General features: G+C 31.9%; 2 protein-coding genes and 1 pseudogene across 3 annotated transcripts; all 3 read right to left on the bottom strand.

The window, feature by feature from the left end:
- Positions 1–2,424: 2,424 nt before the first annotated feature.
- On the bottom strand, positions 2,425–8,897 carry Yod1 (Yod1 deubiquitinase). Of its 2 annotated transcripts, none has more exons than XM_067269898.1 (2): positions 8,784–8,897; positions 2,425–4,608 (listed from the first exon to the last, which is right to left on the bottom strand). In XM_067269898.1, exon 2 carries the CDS (start codon positions 4,601–4,603, stop codon positions 3,674–3,676), a length of 930 nt encoding a protein of 309 aa, XP_067125999.1. In that variant the 5' UTR covers positions 4,604–4,608; positions 8,784–8,897; the 3' UTR covers positions 2,425–3,673. The 2 variants fall into 2 exon arrangements, with proteins under 2 accessions (XP_067125999.1, XP_067126000.1); XM_067269899.1 differs by having other exon boundaries at positions 2,425–4,615; positions 8,792–8,880.
- Positions 8,898–11,608: 2,711 nt separating this feature from the next.
- Positions 11,609–13,953, bottom strand: LOC136974948 (DNA topoisomerase 2-beta pseudogene; annotated as a pseudogene).
- Positions 13,954–14,572: 619 nt separating this feature from the next.
- Positions 14,573–18,141, bottom strand: Cypl (peptidyl-prolyl cis-trans isomerase-like 1 Cypl). The gene is made up of 4 exons (XM_067269896.1): positions 18,070–18,141; positions 17,062–17,216; positions 14,903–14,971; positions 14,573–14,833 (listed from the first exon to the last, which is right to left on the bottom strand). The coding sequence occupies exons 1-4, from the start codon at positions 18,123–18,125 to the stop codon at positions 14,610–14,612; spliced, it is 504 nt and encodes a 167-aa protein (XP_067125997.1). The 5' UTR covers positions 18,126–18,141; the 3' UTR covers positions 14,573–14,609.
- Positions 18,142–18,210: the final 69 nt, after the last annotated feature.

Below are 18,210 nucleotides of genomic sequence, written 5' to 3'. Positions count from 1 at the left end.
AATCTACTGCCCTCTGTTAACTAAAACATTTAATGCTCACATAAAATGTAGAATTTTGTAACTTTGTCAAGTCTATCAAATGTGTGTGCAAATATGTTAACAAGGAATCAGATGCAGCTATGTTTGCTCTACAACAACAGAATATACATGAAGTCACTATCAACAAGGCCATTACATAAGCAACAATGAAGCCTTTTGGAGAATTTACAGATTTCCAATTCATGAAAGATATCCTGCAGTACAGCAATTAGCAGTACATTTAGAAAATGGACAAAGCGTTTATCTTACTAACAAAACAGCTACCGAACAAGTGCTTGATCCTAAACATACCACTTACAGGTTTTTTTCAACTGTGTCAACATGATGTGTTTGCTCAAGCCTTATTAAATTATCAATTACATCTTATTACACATGGAGCAACAAAAAATGGAACAAAAGAAAGAGAGGAAGAGAAATTGAAGGTCATCCAGGTATAAAATTTGATAATGCTTTGGGATGAGTTTACACTGTTCATCCTACTCAGCACGAGTGTTTTTTTAAGATTACTGCTGCATGAAGTTAAAGGGCCTAAATCTTTTCAAGATCTTAAAACAGTTGATGGCAATGTTTGCGCAATATTCAGAGGAGCATGCTCCAAACAAGGATTGCTAGAAAATGATAGTCAATGGGATGCCGCTTTAAGAGAAGCAGCCATATGTCAATTCCCAAAGCATCTGAGATTTATTTGCTATTCTCTTAAAATCTTGTGATGTAGGAAATCCTTTGGAATTATGGAACAAATATAAAGATGATTTGGCATATGACTATAAGTGCCAAGTGGAACTTACCAACCCAAATATTGATGTATTTTACACAGATCAAATATACAACCAAACCTTAATTGACATAGAAGATAAAATTGTATCAATGGATGGACCACAACTACCATCATTTGTTCTTCCACAAACCAATAGAACAGGAGTCAACAATTTACTTACCGATCTTATAAGAGAAACATCATATGATACCAACTTTTAACTGAATATATAAATGAAAATGAGCCAAAGTTGTTGCCTGATCACAGAATTGCTTATTTAACTATAATGAATAGCATTTCTCAGAAAAATGGAGGTATATACTTTTTGTATGCTCATGGTGGTACTGGAAAAACATTTGTCAGAAATTTATTACTGGCCAAAATTGGGAAGCAAAATAAAATTGCTCTAGCTGTAGTTTCTGGTATAGCCACTACACTGCTACCTGGAGGATGCACAGCTCACTCTACATTCAAACTTTCATCATTAGTAGCTAAATCTAAAGGAACTGTTTGTAATATTACCAAAAATTCAGATATGAGAGAGGTATTTAAAAAAATGTGAACTTATAGTCTGGGATGAATGTACAATGGCCCATAAAAGAACATTGGAAGCCTTGAATAAAACTCTACAAGATGTCAGAAATAACAAGATACTGATGGGCAGTGTAACTGTTGTCTTATCTGGAGATTTTCGCCAGACCCTGCCAGTTATACATAGAGGAACAAAAGCTGATGAAATTTGAACGTCTCAAATCTTCCTGTTTGTGGCATGATGTTATAATCTTTAAGTTTACCACTAACATGTTAGCAACAATTTATGGTGACCACAATTCAGATATATTTATTTGCTCATAATTTGCCACAACTTGGAGGAAAATTTCCTGTGGATTCTGACAATAGTCAATATATCTAAAATCAGCATAGTAGTCCAAAGTGTTAATGAATTAATAAATAAGGTATTTACTAACTTTACCTGGTTGTGCGAAAGAGCAATATTGGCACTGAAAAATGTGACAGTTAATTCTTTAATTTGTTAGTTGTAATTCAACTTAAAACTACTCCGTAATATTCCAGGTGAATCTTATATTTACAAATCCATTGATACAGTTATAAATCCAAATGAAATTGTCACATATCCAATGGAGTTCTTAAATTCTTTGTAATATCCAGGGTTGCCTCCTCACAAACTATAACTTAAAGTTGGAGCATCTATAATCTTCTACAAAATTTAGATCAGCCTAAGCTTTGCAATGGCACCAGATTAATAATAAAAGCATTACAGCCTCATGTCATTGAAGCACAAATACAAACTGGTTGTGGCAAGGATGAGTATACTTTTATTCCTAGGATACCTCTAATAACATCACAGAAGCCATTTCAATTTAGATGCATACAGTTTCCAGTAAGACTAAGCTTTGCTATGTTAATTAACAAATCACAGGGACATTGAAAGTTGTTGGCCTACAATTAGAAGAATGGTCAACTGTATGTAGGATGCTCTAGGGTAGGAACTGTTAACAATCTTTATGTATACTCTCCATTCTGAAAAACACGCAATGTTGTATATAAAGAAGGGTTATAAATTTTATTTCACTTTTATAGCCTTATATACCTTATTCAAATTCACCTTTGCTTGATATGAGTTTTGTTTATTTCTCATATCACAGATTTTTGTTACACACTGAATAATTTCTTGAAAAAAATACTAATTACACATTTCAAATCTAAGCATTGTTTCCTGCTCATAAGCAAGAAGAATATCTGTTCAATGTGCACTCTTCGTTGTTTCATAAATAACTTTCATGATAATTTATACCAGGCAATGCCAGGCTTACCTGCTAGTATATTATAAAAGCAAATTTCATTTTACTCTTCGTCAGAATTGAAACAAATTACATATTTTGATGGGTAAATGTTCAAAAACATGCATAGTTTAAATTAAAATTCTATATTATCACAGTTTCTCAAGATACAAAATAAGACAATCAGAATAATTTGAAAATGAATTAATTTTCTAAAAGTACAATTAAAATTGAGTTTTAATTCTGTCTACAAGAAAACCACATATTTAAATACACAGTGGTTATAATTAAAGTGACCTACTCAGACCTGTATAGAGCCCGTTCTCGTTGACGTATTTTGATGAAACTTGGTATACATGTTATATGGATCATGGGGTAAAGGAAAATGCAAAAAATAATTAGTTCAAATTTCTACCACTAGGTGAAAAAATGGCACATGAAGAACAAGAAACACAAAATGGAAACACGCAAAAGATTTTTATTCAAGACATTTGTTCAATGTGCATGCAATCCATTTGCGTTTGTCACATGTTCAAAGCACCTTACAGCGTGTTCAACAGTAGCCCAATAGATTTCTTGAGAAATTGCAGCAATATGGCGAGTTATGCTTGCTTTCCATTCAGGCAGAGTCTGTATGGTTTTGGGGATATCTGAAAGATCGTGTCTATAGAGGAGGCATACGAACTCTGCCTGAATTGAAAGCAAGCACAACACGCCATATTGCTGCAATTTCTCAAGAAATCTATTGGGCTACTGTTGAACACGCTGTAAGGTGCTTTGAACATGTGACAAACGCAAATGGATTGCACATTGAACAAATGTCTTGAATAAAAACCCTTTTGTGTTTCTTGTTCTTCAGGTGCCATTTTTTCATCTAGTGGTATAAATTTGAACTAATTATTTTTTTTGCATTTTCCTTTCCCCCATGATCCATATAACGTATATACCAAGTTTAATCAAAGTACGTCAGCAATAATGGGCTCTATACAGATCTGAGTACGGCAACTTTAATTATAACCACCCTGTATATTGATAGATTAAAACTTAAATTATGTATAAATATGCAAAAACTATGTTATATTTCTCCAAAATTAGTATGTCCTGTTTCTTTAGCATGATGCTGAGCTTCTATCTGTCCTTTTAGTCCCACATTACATACTAAACAACGCAATGAAAAATTATGAACATCAGTAAACTGTCGACTTGATTTCGCTTCTCGTGCAATTTCTAGAGCCATCTGTAAAATAGTTTCATCTGAAGTTTGAAATAATGTCTGAATCTGTTGTGGGGATCCTAATGTTTCCAACATTAAGGGATCATAATGTATCCCATCATAAATTAATAAAATACGCTGATCATAATTCAAATCCTCCCCAAAACGATTCAGACGAATGTTTTGTGTATCTACTGCCACAATTTCTACACCATAATATTTACTGAGAATAGAAAGTTCTATTGCACCACCCCAATGATTTTCATTAAGAATCCATGCACAATATTCTTTATTAGGTTTCCCTAGAAATGCTTCATTATATGTTTCAGGATCAGCAGCTACTGTCTCTGCAATTATTTGTCTTAAAGAAAAGCCAGCAGAAATATCATATTCTCCATTAGATAACGAAAAATAAACACTAGTGAATAAACATGAATTATTTGCTGGTACTGTACGTCTCATGAGTATTCCTGGAGCACTACTGTTCATCTGTTCAACACACAGAGGAGAAACAACGTCGGCTTTTTGATGCAAAACTTGTTTTGCATTTTCTTCTACAATTAATGTTTCACCAGAATATAGAGGTAGACCTTCTAATTTTTTATTATCATTTGATAAATCAAGAGGTTTGGGAGGAAAACCAGCCAGGACTTTAATAGCGATCGGATCAGTACCAGTTATACTGAACAAATGTCCTTTTAAATCTTCAACTGTATTATCACCAGTCAATGTATCCAATGTATACTGTCCATCTTTTGTTTTGCATCGCAATACAAGTTGTTTAGAAGCCATAATTGCTAATATCTACAAGAGAAAAAAATTTAAATAAATAAATGATATAAGATTATCTTTAAGTTAACAATTTAAATTAACTTATCGAAATAAGAATTTTTAAATTATTTAATATATTTTTTCCCTTCAAATTACATTGTTTGTTAATTAGAAAATTAAATTTTAATAAAATCCTAATACTTTCTTGTATTTTTTAATTCCAATTATGAATTCATTCATAAATTGATTTATAACTAATATTTTATTTTCAATTCGAAACAAAAAAAAAGGAGTTCAAACTTGACGGCAAATCAATCAAACAAACTATTGCCTAATTATCAAAAGTTTTACTAATTAATGAAATTCACCTAATTAAAAATTATCAGATATTAAATTTCTCCTAATGAATATGAAGTCAACAATATATAGATGGATATCTCATCAGTTAATTATAATTAGATTATATGCATCATATAGATCTATTTTTAATTATATCCTTGAAATGTATTTTTGTGTTAGTACACACAATAATATACAGTGAAAACAATCAATTAGTTTAATATTAAAAAAATTTAATTTGATTTTTAATTACTAAAAAGTATATTGTTAATCATTTAATTATTGTTAATTATAAATTATGCTAAAATTAAATTGATTTACAATTAATTCTTGAAAAAGTATCCAATTTTATTTTTAAAAAATAAATATGAGAGAGCCTGGATTTTACAAAAAAATTTTTGCTGGTGAAAATTTAATTTTTGAAATTGAAACTTGCTATAATTTTTCCCACGATTGTTAAAATTGTAAAGGATATGATTTTATCCCTCTATGGAGTCACTTCCCTTTCAAGATGATACATCGAATGTGTCACCAGGAACTTGGCAACGAGAATTTGCTATTGGACATAGGTGTTGCAACATTGCCAGAAAAAAACAAGGGGACAACGGAGAGGACCCAAGATAAAGGCAAGGTCCGATGATGACAGAGAGAGTTTGCCAATCCACCTCCTTTTCATGTGAGTGTAGTTTAACCGTGCTCCATTGCCAATCCCTTCAACCGCCGTTTGCCATAGATGCCTTAGCAACGAACGTTTGATAGTGAATTATACCATCAAGGAGCCCAATTCTACCCAACCTAGCTGAAACCTCTCCACCCCGTCCGTCATCAGGACGTTTTGCAACCTCAAGACTGATGAAGCCAATCAGGGTATTTAGCATCGCACATAAAAATGTAAGCTCTCTCTCTCAGCTAGGAATCCGTTAAAACAATACCTACTAGTATAAAGCCTAATCAATTATGTTACACTATATATAAAGCCTTAAAGTTGATAACAGAACTCTGTTATCCTATGCATATGTGTAAATAGCTTACATAAATAAATGGGTATTATTTCTTTATAATTAAGTTGTGGTGTGCACTTCTTTCAGCTGCATTGTCTCTCGGACATCCAATCTCCTGAATCCAACCACTTACATACACAACTGCTCGCGCATGAAACAAACAAATTGCCATCGCCGATCCGATGCCAACCCTTTGGTCACAAATATTTTATGAGAAGACAGTTTATTTTGTACTGTAATCAAAAATACATTAAGAAAAATCATATTTCTATTATTCAAATAAATTAAACTGCCAAACATAAGCATGGGCATATGGGGACACTTTAGTTAAAAGGACTGAAGGGGTTAATTTGTCCAAAATTTTGTACAAAAACCAATTTTAAATTTGCCATTATTGATAATTTGTAAATCTTTTTACTTTCTCCGATTTTATTTGTTTTTACTTTGTCCAAATTTAGGAAGTCAGTTGACTGTTTCCCAGATTCGTATGCTCACGAACATAATTTTAAATCATCAGATTATTTTTTTGGACTATATTAAAACTAATTTAATTAATTATCAAATTCTAATTATTATATTAATATTTATGCAAGGTAATGGCATAACAGTACCTTCAGCAAAATTTCAATTAAATTAGTCTTAATATAAACTAAAAGTTAAATCCATCCCTCAATTTACGGGTTTTCGAAAATTGATTTTGGCTTAGATTTATTGCATTTATCAATAAATTAAAAAAGTTATAGACAAAAAATTCATTATCGTGCCTAACATCAACTTCCATACAATCTTCAAAAGAATTATTGATATTTGAAATTGACAATGATCAAACAAATAGCCTTCATTAAATCAACATTAAACACCAAGAGGTCACTTGTAAGATACACATCAAATCACAGATAAAAGCTTAAAAAGAATGAAAATTTATTTAAATTTGATTGATATTTTGGTTATCTTTTAATTTATATTAACAAATAATTTATAATTATAAATAATATTAAATAACAGAAAAATATGGTTTTTTTAAAAAATATCAGGAATTGATATTAAAATAAAGCTGTTTTGTAGAAATTAATTAAAAAAAAATAATTAATGAAGCAGAGTGGTAAACTAATTTTAGAACAGAATTTTACTTAGTAACTGGAAAGAAAACACACACGAACAAAAATTCCAATAGAACCAAAAGTCAAATTCTTAACATTTGAAATATGAATCACTGAACTATCCAAAGATATATTGCAGCAGTTTGCAAATCATAGCTGCATTTTAAGTAGAATAAAAAAAAAGTGTTTTACTCTGAATACTCTAAAACTTTAATACGTGCTAAATTCAATACAAATTTTTTTAATGACAGAAAATTAATTTAGAATAAATTAACTCACTTTTACATTAAACTCAATCATTCAAATCTTGAATAAATTATCAACATAGTTATCAACATTAGACACAGTTAAATATTTAATTTTGTACCATGTTTGTTAATAAACTCAACCGTACAATATTTAATTAAATTTAAATGTAATTATTCACTGATATTCAAAAAAAAGAAAAAAAAATTAAGATTTTTGTATTACAAATTTACTATGACAGTCAACCTCTGAATGAGACAGTTAGGACCTTCTCAGAGCCGTACACCACACCCACAGGAGCAAAAAAGTCAAAGGAACCATAATTATATGTGACCCTTTGAGATATATCCCCATAATCCAGGGTTTCTCTACGGGGGTGATATCGCCCCAGGTCGGCAATTTTTCCATGTTGGGGAGCAATTAGCAACAATTTATATTTTGGGGGCAAAAAACAATTTTCTAGGGGTGATATAGTAAAACATTATATTAAGAATAATTAGATATTTTATTCGTTATATCATACAATAATTAAACAAATAGCATTCCTATAATCCTTCTTCCTTCCACTTTTAACCCTTTTCTGTCACATGGCAAAAATTATAATATTTGGGGGTCCTGATTAGACGACCGTCAAAATTTTTTTCAAAGTGAGGGGGCGATACTATGTAACAGTTTTATTGAAGGGGCGACGATTCGTTAGAGGTTGAGAAACACTGCCATAATCAGTTCGAACACAATCAAAAGTCGCACTGCTCCACTAAGACCATCGCATTTAATCATTTAGCTTGCAACCATGCTGGCTTTCGGTAGCCCACTCGACATTATATAGTTTTAGGGAGTGCAGGGCTCACACCACGCCAGTGCCGAGGTGCCGGCCATTACTCGCACCAACACGGAGATTAGGCAGTATGCCAGAGGAAAATATCTCACGAAGGGTCACACATATAAGTCGACGTTTTGCTCGTACCATCCTGGGATGGGTGGGAAACCCCTCATTCAGAGTTTACATTTTACCAAATTTCAACGATTATTTCATTAAACATGATACTTTAATTTATTTATATATGTGCAATTTACCTAAATGTTGAGCTAAAACCAATTCTACCCATTCTACAATGAAAATTTTGCAAAAATCATAGTTAAAAATGTAATCATTTATTGATAAAAACTGATAAATTCACACTAAATTAAATTTAAATCTAACTGATAACATGCAATTGTTTATAAACATATTAAAATCAACAGTAATTTTCTTATCAATTAAGAAAAGAAAAAAAAAATCATTCTTGTGAAATGAAATAAACAAAATCACAAATATAATTAATTAAGCCGACATATTTCCCGGCAGATGTTTATGGAAATTGGTAAATCAAGCTTCCATCATTCACTTAAGGAAAACGGTGTTAAAAAAACTGAATATAGTAAAATGCAAATAAAAAAATAAGCTTAACTTTTAAATTATTTTTAAAAATGTCATCGCAGCATTGTATAATGGAAAAAATAGCTTAATTCCACATCCTTACTTTTAAAATATCGCAAAGAAAAGATGAAAAATGTAATCTTTTCCGACCATTTTAGACAATCGAGGTTATGTTTCAACTTCCATTGCCAGAAAACGATAGGAAGACAGTGTTGCCAAGTCCCAGATGCTTACGCCCCCTAGATCCATTGGAAAAACTCCCTAAAAAAACCATTAAAAATATTTTTCCACCCTAAAAAACCCTAATTTTTTTGAAATTATAGTTTTTAAAATGTTTTATTATTTATATGAATTACAAAACTTTTAAAACATTTAAAAAAAACTTTATGAAAATTAAATTTTTTGAAAACATTAATTTTTATATTTTCCATTTTACGTAAACATGTATATTTTAAAAAGTTATATTAATTAATAAATATAAAGATTATTTTATTTTTACATCGTGCGGGCACCCGAGGTACGGCCGCGCGGAGTCACGTGACCGGAGATGACGTACTGTAGCTACGTAGTTAAAAGCTAGTCTTAAGGCCTGGGCCGTGTTCAGTAACGCAGAACACCTAAGTTAGAATTCTGAGTGGCTTAGTGGGCGAAGCTAAGAATAGATAAAGGAAGCTAGTGGTGGGAAGAGTCAAGCAGTAGTTAGAATCGAGTTCAACATTACAGCATAACTACTTAGCAAGAATTCTGCGTTACTGAACACGGCCCAAGTCACACCATGCGATTTCCAGCCGCGCAGGCGATCGCGACTGCAACACGCGCGTCTTCTCGTGGTCACACATTTTCGCTGGCGTTGCAACTCAGAAACAAGTGACCCTATAATAAACCAATAAAATTACAGCAGCTTGTTTTTGATTACTTTCGTGAGTTTACCGACATTTTACGTTCCACTTCAGATTATTTACGGAATTTTAGCCACTTTTCTTATTAAAATGGCAAGCAGTTCCTGTTCTGGAATGAATAAAAAAAAAAGCGATAATTTTGTTAGAGCTGGCGAGAATATACGAAAAGAAAAATAAGAGAAAACGTTCATGCTGGGTTAAAACTTAGCGAAATGAAAATAAACGGGTTAAAAAAATTCAATTATAGGCACGGATGCAGTCACGAAATTGTATCTCAAGAACTATTTTAAAATTGATGAAAATCCAAGCAATATAATTAAAAAAAAAAAAAAAAACTGAAAACGGTTTATTTGCTTCAAATAACCTTTCATTCATCTTAAGGAGTTTTCTGGATTTACCTAAACCTATAATGCCATCTGACGATGTAAAATTTTATTTAACTTTAGGCGATCCTCCTATTAATGATAGAGAGAGAATTAAATTACGATAGAAAATACATGTTAGAATCTGATGGATTCATTAGTAAAATTTATTGTACAAGCAATTTTTCAGAATATAGTATATCTATAGCAGTGGCGTGCCGTCATTGGAAGCGGCGCTTCCACCTTCCAATGATCTTCCCTTGTATTTTAAAAAATATAAGTTTTCATATTTTAACGTACTTTGAATTAATTAAAATTAATATTATAACTGCATTACGTATATTTTACAAATTTCTATACAACATGTGAAAAAAAAAACCGATAAGATTGCTATTGTATATTCGAATAATTCAGTGGCGGAAGGAGCGTCGAAACCGTGTCAGTTTCCAATCAGCCAGATTATATAGGCATTGGCACATGCGCTTTACAGAACACCAATGTCACGGTTTAGCTGGTGGAAGCAACACACGCATTAAAGCATCCAATTTTATATCCCGGACCGGTTCTGGGCTGTTAGCCGCCTGCCTGCTAGATATCCGGCCGCCCTCGCCCGATTATGTGAATCATGAGCAGACTAGATCAACGACGGGCAACCCCCGGCACGCGGGCCAGCTACGGCTTTTTTTTTTTTTTTTTTAACTCTTTCCGCCCTGTGGGCACTAAGAGGGCCTCTTTTAGTAGGCCCATTATGGGTTCGGCCAGGCCCATAATGGGGCGACCGGGTGGTGAGGGACGGGGCCCGACATATCCGAACGGACCACCCCCCGAAAAATTCCTGGGGATTATTCGACCCGTTCGGATTCGATCCCGGGTCCCCCAGAGCAGTAGGCTACCACCTTTACCGCTCGGCCATCCGGCCGTCGGCCAGCTACGGCTGGCGAAAAGTTTCTATCCGGCCCGCGAGATCTTTAATAGATTATTAAATTGGAAAAATGACTGATTAATAGTTATTTTTCCAATTCTTTGTAATTTTCGAAAACGATAAGAGAAATAAATGTAGTAATTAACTTTTTATTTATTTATTTCATATTTGCAGACAAACAATTGACTACTACGGCCCGTGGAAAAAACGTAAAACTTATTCTTTCCATATGATAAAAAAGGTTGCCCACCCTAGACTAGATTTATAACTTAACCCAACGGATAAGAGTTTACCGGCATGTTTTTATGATAGTTCTGTATAGTTGTTTTAAAAAATCCATTAAAATATTTGATATTTTTATTCTGCTCTCCCATCTTATATTACTTACGGATTTCAATGTTAAACCGGTTATATTACGATTTAGTATGTCCCATCTAAAAGGGGATGCAGAAAAAACGTGTACAATTCTAGTAGTGTTAAAAAATTAACTGTTACTTTGGCAGCATCATTTACAACCAAATTTAATGAATGAGACGTACAATGGTACAAAAAAAATGCTCTAGAATTTATTTTCCTTAAATTTACGATTTATATATCCATTGTCATAAAAATTTGTCTAGGTGAACTAAATAAAAATTATTATTTCTGATCTGTAAAACTAAACGTCTGCATCCATAATTTCAGTATAATAAGTCCTGTTAATTGATTTAAAAAAGTACTAGTTTGCAAGATAAATTTTAAAAGTCGCAATTATACTTTGATCTAACAGTTGTATCAAGGATGTAGTATTTTTTAATTTTCTTCGTTTGAGTCAGATCCGAAGTCATCTGACGAGATGTTTTTCTTTGGTCCTTTTTGGCTTTTGATTTATTTTTTTGTTCATTTCCTTTCATTTGCAAAATATTTTCATCAAAGGATAGATCTGAGTTGTCATCATTATTATCCATTTTTGCATTATTTTTATTCTCGTCAGAAAGGAGACACTCAAGTAAAGCATCATTATCTGCAACTACATTACTCTTAGATTTTCTGCCTTTCTTGGCTTTAGATTTTGGTTTTACACTTTCATCACTATCCTCAGATTCAGGAACAAAATTATCCTTAGATTTTGAATCTATATCATTCTTTGCTAATATTTCATTATTCTGTTCAATGTCAGAAGAATCACTGTTTTCATTCAAATTAATTATTTGTAGATCATCATCACTATCAAGGATATATTTACTTAGAACAGTTGCTGCAGCTCTTCTAGGCACAATTTCACATTTCTCAGTTGGCTCAATGTCTTCTAAATCCGAAGAATCAGAATGACCACCATCAGACTTGGATGACCATGAATTTCTTTTTGAACCTTTCTTACCTTTAGAACTTTTCTTTGCAGCTTTAAATGATAAAGTCCCCTGTTTCATTTTGTTTTTATTTTTCTGTTCTAATATTGTAGGTGAATTTCTTACTCTTTCAGCAAGTAAAGGTGGAGAATCATCTTTATCTTTCTTTAAAGTTTCTACATCAATTGTTTTGCTTCTTCCTCTTTTTTTTTTAACCTTTTCCAGTACCTAAAAGTGCTTTCTCCGCTCTCTTCTTCAAATCTGGATCAATACGTGAAATCACTCTTTGAACCATGGGTGAAGGTTTAGTCTCCTCCAGAGCAACTTTACGACCCTTTCCAGATTTACCCACTTTTATTGCCTTTTTCAGTTCCACCAGATTATTTCATGTTCTCTTTCTTTCTCTTCAACACGATCTAGTTCGACCGTAAAATTTGTTAAATCATCTTCCCACAGATCTGCAGGTGTTTTCCAATTCTGCCCGTTTATCGTCTTGCTTCTTCAAAAGTTCTTTTTTCCTCTCCCTTGTTAAATTCCACAGATTCATACCTAAGAGATAGCCATAATCAGGACCTGAACTGTCCCTTTCTTCTTCTTCACTATCAATATTCTTGTTCTGAGATTCTTTCCAAGACTTTACAGGGTCTGATTCATAGCCTCTTTCCTACAAAGTTCTAATCAGTTCCAACTTTTTGCGATTCTCTATTATTATTTTACCTTCGATTTTCTCAAGAATACAGCGAGCCTGGCTATCTAATTTTTTTGCTCTCTGCTGTAAGCATTCCCTCTAAATAAGCCTTTCTTCTTTCATAACAAGACAGATGTACATCATGAAGGTTGTTTACGTAGATACAATTGTCCGAAAGAGATTCTTAAAGACTTTTCGAGAATCGTATCTACGTAAACAACCTTTATGATCAAACAAAACCATAGATGAAGTTGAAAGTGTAGTCTGCAACTTAAAAACTTTGTGAAGTCCCTTTTCTTCTGATTTTGAAAGTTTCTCTTTGTTCATTGTCACAACAAATCTTACTGTACTATCTGTATGATATTCATTATAGTCTGTTATAAGAGATGGTACTTCGTCACTTCCGTGAAGCATTCTTTCCAGCACTTGCTCTTTGTAAGTTTGAGTCCAAGTACAAACTAGAAGTTCAGTAATTTCCAATTTATTAGAACTCAAAAATCGACACTTTTCCATTTATAACATAATGCTGATTATCTAACTGCTCTATAACTCCTTTGAAGTTCTTAAACCACAGATTCATTTTAACTGGTTCATCTCCCTTCAGCATCCTTCGAATATTTGAAATAATTTTTCTAGGATTGTAATTAGGAATTTTTGTACTCCAACCTGTACCTATACCTTCACATCCATTCACCAGCACCATCAGAATAATGGGAATATAATATTCAGGTTCAATACATTGATTATCATCAAACAAGTGAACACGTAGTGGCTTATCCAACTGTGAAAATATCAGCTTTGCTAGTGGACTCAGCATTGTAAAAATATAACGAGAACTTGCTGCATCTTTTCCACCTTGCAATCTCATACCAAACTGTCCAGTTGGTTGCATAAGATTAATGTTGTTACTTCCCACAAAATTTTTGTAAACACTTGAGAAGTGGGACCTATTATTTGGACGACGAGCTATTTGTGTTTAGGGACTAGGGTTTATTTATCTCACCAAGTTTCATTCAAATCAGAGACCTGAACGTCTGGCCATCCTCTTGTTAGCAATAGGAATCATTTTTAAATAATTTTTTAACAAATAATTCCAAATAACACATTTGATCACAATGTTTAAACAGTATTTCACAGGTTCTGCCATGTCAAAATTTCTGTTTTAGTCTGCTGAAAAAAAGATCAAAGTGAAAGAGTCACCCCAAAAAATTCCCCAAAATTTCTCAATCAATAAAATATTCCAATCTCTAAATGCTAGGTAGCATTGCACAAAGCTGCCTTCGGTTCTTGACATTACTTCCTACTTTTCTTCCCAAACTTGCCACACGATGTCATGACATCGCTAATGTGAGTGCACAGGACTCCCATTGTATGGAACTCGATATTTTGCTGTTTTTCCTGAAGTGTAATTTGTGATTCAATTTCATGCTGAATGTGAAACAAGCAGATTAGGATTTTATTGCCACTTTAATAAAAATATTGCCATGTGGCAATTTTGGTGCTATGCAGCGCAACCCCTGAAATATACCAAGATATGAATTTATTAGCTACTCAATAATAAAAAATTAAACTATAATTTTCAATAAAGGCACAACTATTGAATTATTTCTGCTGTATAAATGTTTATAAAGGTTAATTCTTACTCATTTTCTAATATGGGATTCTTTATTTATATTGTTAGATAATTATGTAGATATAATTTTATTTGAAAACACATTACAGTTATTTTGACCTTATAACAGCTCTAGTAATTTTAACATCTTCTAAAGGACGATCACTACTATCAGTTGCAATCATTCCCATTCTTTGAACAACCTGCATTCCATTAAAAATTCTTCCAAATATCGCATGCTTTCCGTCAAGCCATTGAGTTGGTGCCAGAGTGATAAAAAATTGGCTTCCATTTGTGTTTGGACCTGCATTTGCCATTGATATAACTCCTGCACCTTAAAAAAAATGAAGATATTGTAAGACAATAAATAACAATACTAATTGTATTGACTAGATATATTTACCTGTATGCTTTAAATCTGGATGAATTTCGTCATCAAAATATTTACCATAAATAGATGTTCCTCCCCTACCTATCAAATATTCAACTTATTTTTAAAATTTTCAAATAAAATTAACAGTCAAAATGTGCAGTAAAATATTTTTAAAAATAATAAAGTTTTATTATTCATTTGAATTCAGAAATAATATAAAACTTATTGCTACAAGTGGAAATTATTAAAGTATTCAAAGAATCATTTCACTGAACAAACAGAATAGTTGGCACACAGAGATTGCACTTGGTCAATACTAACTGTGCCTATTTTAGGGAAGACAACAAAAAGACAAAGAAAACCTATAAGAAAAAAAACATAAATCGAACTGCCAAGAGGATGACCCAAAGGATTGAAGAAAGAAAGTCAAGGACAGAGGTGAATGGAAGTGGTATTTACAGCCAAGAACCACAGAGATTTGTAATAGTTTATAATGCTGAAGAAGATTGAAAGTTGTCGAAAGATAGAAATGACCACCATAAATTATATTATCAATTGTCATTGTTACTTTTTATTAAGAGGAAATCACCTGTTTCATAAATATAAAGGTTCGAAACTTATAAAATTTATCATTATCGAATATTTCAAGAGATAGTGAAAAACCTGATGTCATAATACAACAAGTTTCTGAATGTATGTAGTGATTATATAAAAAAATAGTATAATACATGTATAAACATTTTGCAATAAACTTATTTTTAAAATTATCTTTAGAAAGTTTTTTATACTAACTGGCTCTTATTTTCTAGACACTCTTTATACAAATATATGAAACACTTTGAAGAAGAATTAACTTGTGAGCACTAAGTTTTGGCCCTATGGAGGACTTATCACACTCTATTCATGTTATCAAAGTAATCACACAAAAGTAGGTAGACACAGGTTTATTATGACGACAGTATGTATTTCGAACAAGTTGTCTTACAGTTACAAAAGTAAGAGCTGTTTTAAGAAAGGTTACATATGTTTTTGAAGACAGTCAGCTTCTACAAGCAATGTTCTCTACTACAGAAGTGATGCTACTATAGGGTGGTATCAGAATGTTTCTTAGCACTCATAGTTTCATATTGTAACATAAGGACAAAAAGCAATTCATCAACCAAAGAATTAACTTTTTTAGAAATGCTAAATGCAACAAAAAAATTCTTTGAATTCTTAAATTACATTATAGACATTATAGTATATATTTATATACTTATAATCTTAAAAATACATCTAACTCATTTGAATCTTATATCTTCAAATGAGTTAGACATATTTTGTTGGATATTAAGTACAAAACTAAGAGGATTATTTCATATATATGTGCCATAAATCCAAAGTAAAGTTTATTGAGAAGATATTATATAAATGTCATTTATTTCTATTGCTAATAGATATGCTCACATTTGTCTGTTTTGTTCTTAATAAAAAGATTGGTATATGTGTGTACAAGTTATTTATTTAGTTAATTCTGATTTACATGAATACACTACTGTAGAATTCCAAGGGTCTTGAAACAACTTTCAAAAATATTAAATGCAATAGGAAAATACTGGACTTAGATATTAAATATAGTAGAGCGTCGTTTATCTGAAAGCCGATCAACCAAAACGTCATTAATCGAAAGCTTTCCTGTCGGACTGTGTTGTGCTGAATCAAACATTTTTGATACTAGATTAACTTCTAAAGTATAATTTTTTTTGTTTTTATATTTTTCAATACATTTATTTTGTTTGTACAAAATAAAGAAATAATTTTTAACGATACAATAGCCACGATTATTATTACAAAAATTTTCATTAGGCTTAAAATCGACGAAAATTCAATGCAAAGTGACACGCAACGGAGAAAAATTTCAACATCAGATAGGTTAACATATTTTTTTGTACATAATTGGTTTTCCAAAAAATAAGTTATCCGAACAACCCAAGTCCCCAATTGATTCGGATAAACGACGCTCTACTGTACATTATAAGTGGACCAGTTATAATGTATTTAAAAGAGAGGCCTTTTTATGATCTCTCTTGAGTGGGAAAGGGCCTAAAACCACAAAAAAAAAAAAAGTATTTAAAAGAAGAAAATTAATATTTATTAAAACATTTTAAAACAGAATAATTATAAACAAAATTTACACAATTTTTATTTACCTGTGCCAGTTGGATCACCACCTTGAATCATAAAATCAGGAATGATCCTATGAAATTTTACTCCATTATAATAGCCTCTCCTTGCAAGTTCTGCAAAATTTCTACAAGTATTTGGAGCATGTTTCCAATATAATTCAATAGCTATTTCTCCCATTCTGGAATTAAAAATATATATAATTGAGAAGCATTTTAATTATTAAATTTAAAAAATAAATAAAATATGAAAAATGTAAAGACTAATTCAAACTCCCATATAGAATTAAAGATGATAAATTATAAAAGAGAATTATATTATGCACTAATATATTAATATGTGCTGGATACATTAAAACACAAATTTGCTATCTTATTGTCAATAAGATAGCAAATTTGTAAGATAACAAGAAACAAGCCCAAATCATATTACTAATCAAATAATCAAGCAGGATTTATCATTGGGTTACTGTAATTAAGTATACAACTGTAATCACAGCATTTGTATGCTTAATTAGTCAAAATGTAACCCAATAATAATGAAGTTAGCTTGATGATTAGGTATTTATCAGTATAAGAATCAAAGATTCTTTACATAATGCAAATATTACAAATACATTTAGAATTGGCGGTTAATGTTACCTATGGTTCCAAAATGGCGGCTCGTCTCTGATTCCAGCAAATAGAAGAAAGGAAACAGTGGGGACGCACGTTCTAACCTAACCTAACCTATTCTAATGAATTACCATAATTATTACCAACAAATTATTAGAATAGGTTAGGTTAGGTTAGAACGTGCGTCCCCACTGTTTCCTTTCTTCTATTTGCTGGAATCAGAGACGAGCCGCCATTTTGGAACCATAGGTAACATTAACCGAATTGGCATTTTTCAGTCTATTGTTCTCAAACTCGAAGTTTTTTCCTGCCCCTTGGAACTTCAAGTTAGAGTAGTTTTACTGTAGTTTCATATTATAGATTGCAATCAAACTTTTAAAATAATAAAAGTGCAAATTAATTACATATTTAATTACTCACGTTGTTTCTAAAACCACATGAGGAGGCTGCCATGATTTATCCGGAATTGCCGCCATTTCGACGATAATACGCCTAGTGGTTAAAATAGGAACTAATCACTTTAGATTTTTTTTTCCGCGGCCATCGACATCGTTTTCGATA

The sequence above is a fragment of the Centruroides vittatus genome, unplaced genomic scaffold, assembly GCF_030686945.1.
Source record: "Centruroides vittatus isolate TY-2023 unplaced genomic scaffold, ASM3068694v2 contig_359, whole genome shotgun sequence".
NCBI lineage: Eukaryota > Metazoa > Arthropoda > Arachnida > Scorpiones > Buthidae > Centruroides > Centruroides vittatus.
Note: the sequence above shows the minus strand (reverse complement) of the source record. Positions and strands in the feature narration are given on the sequence as shown.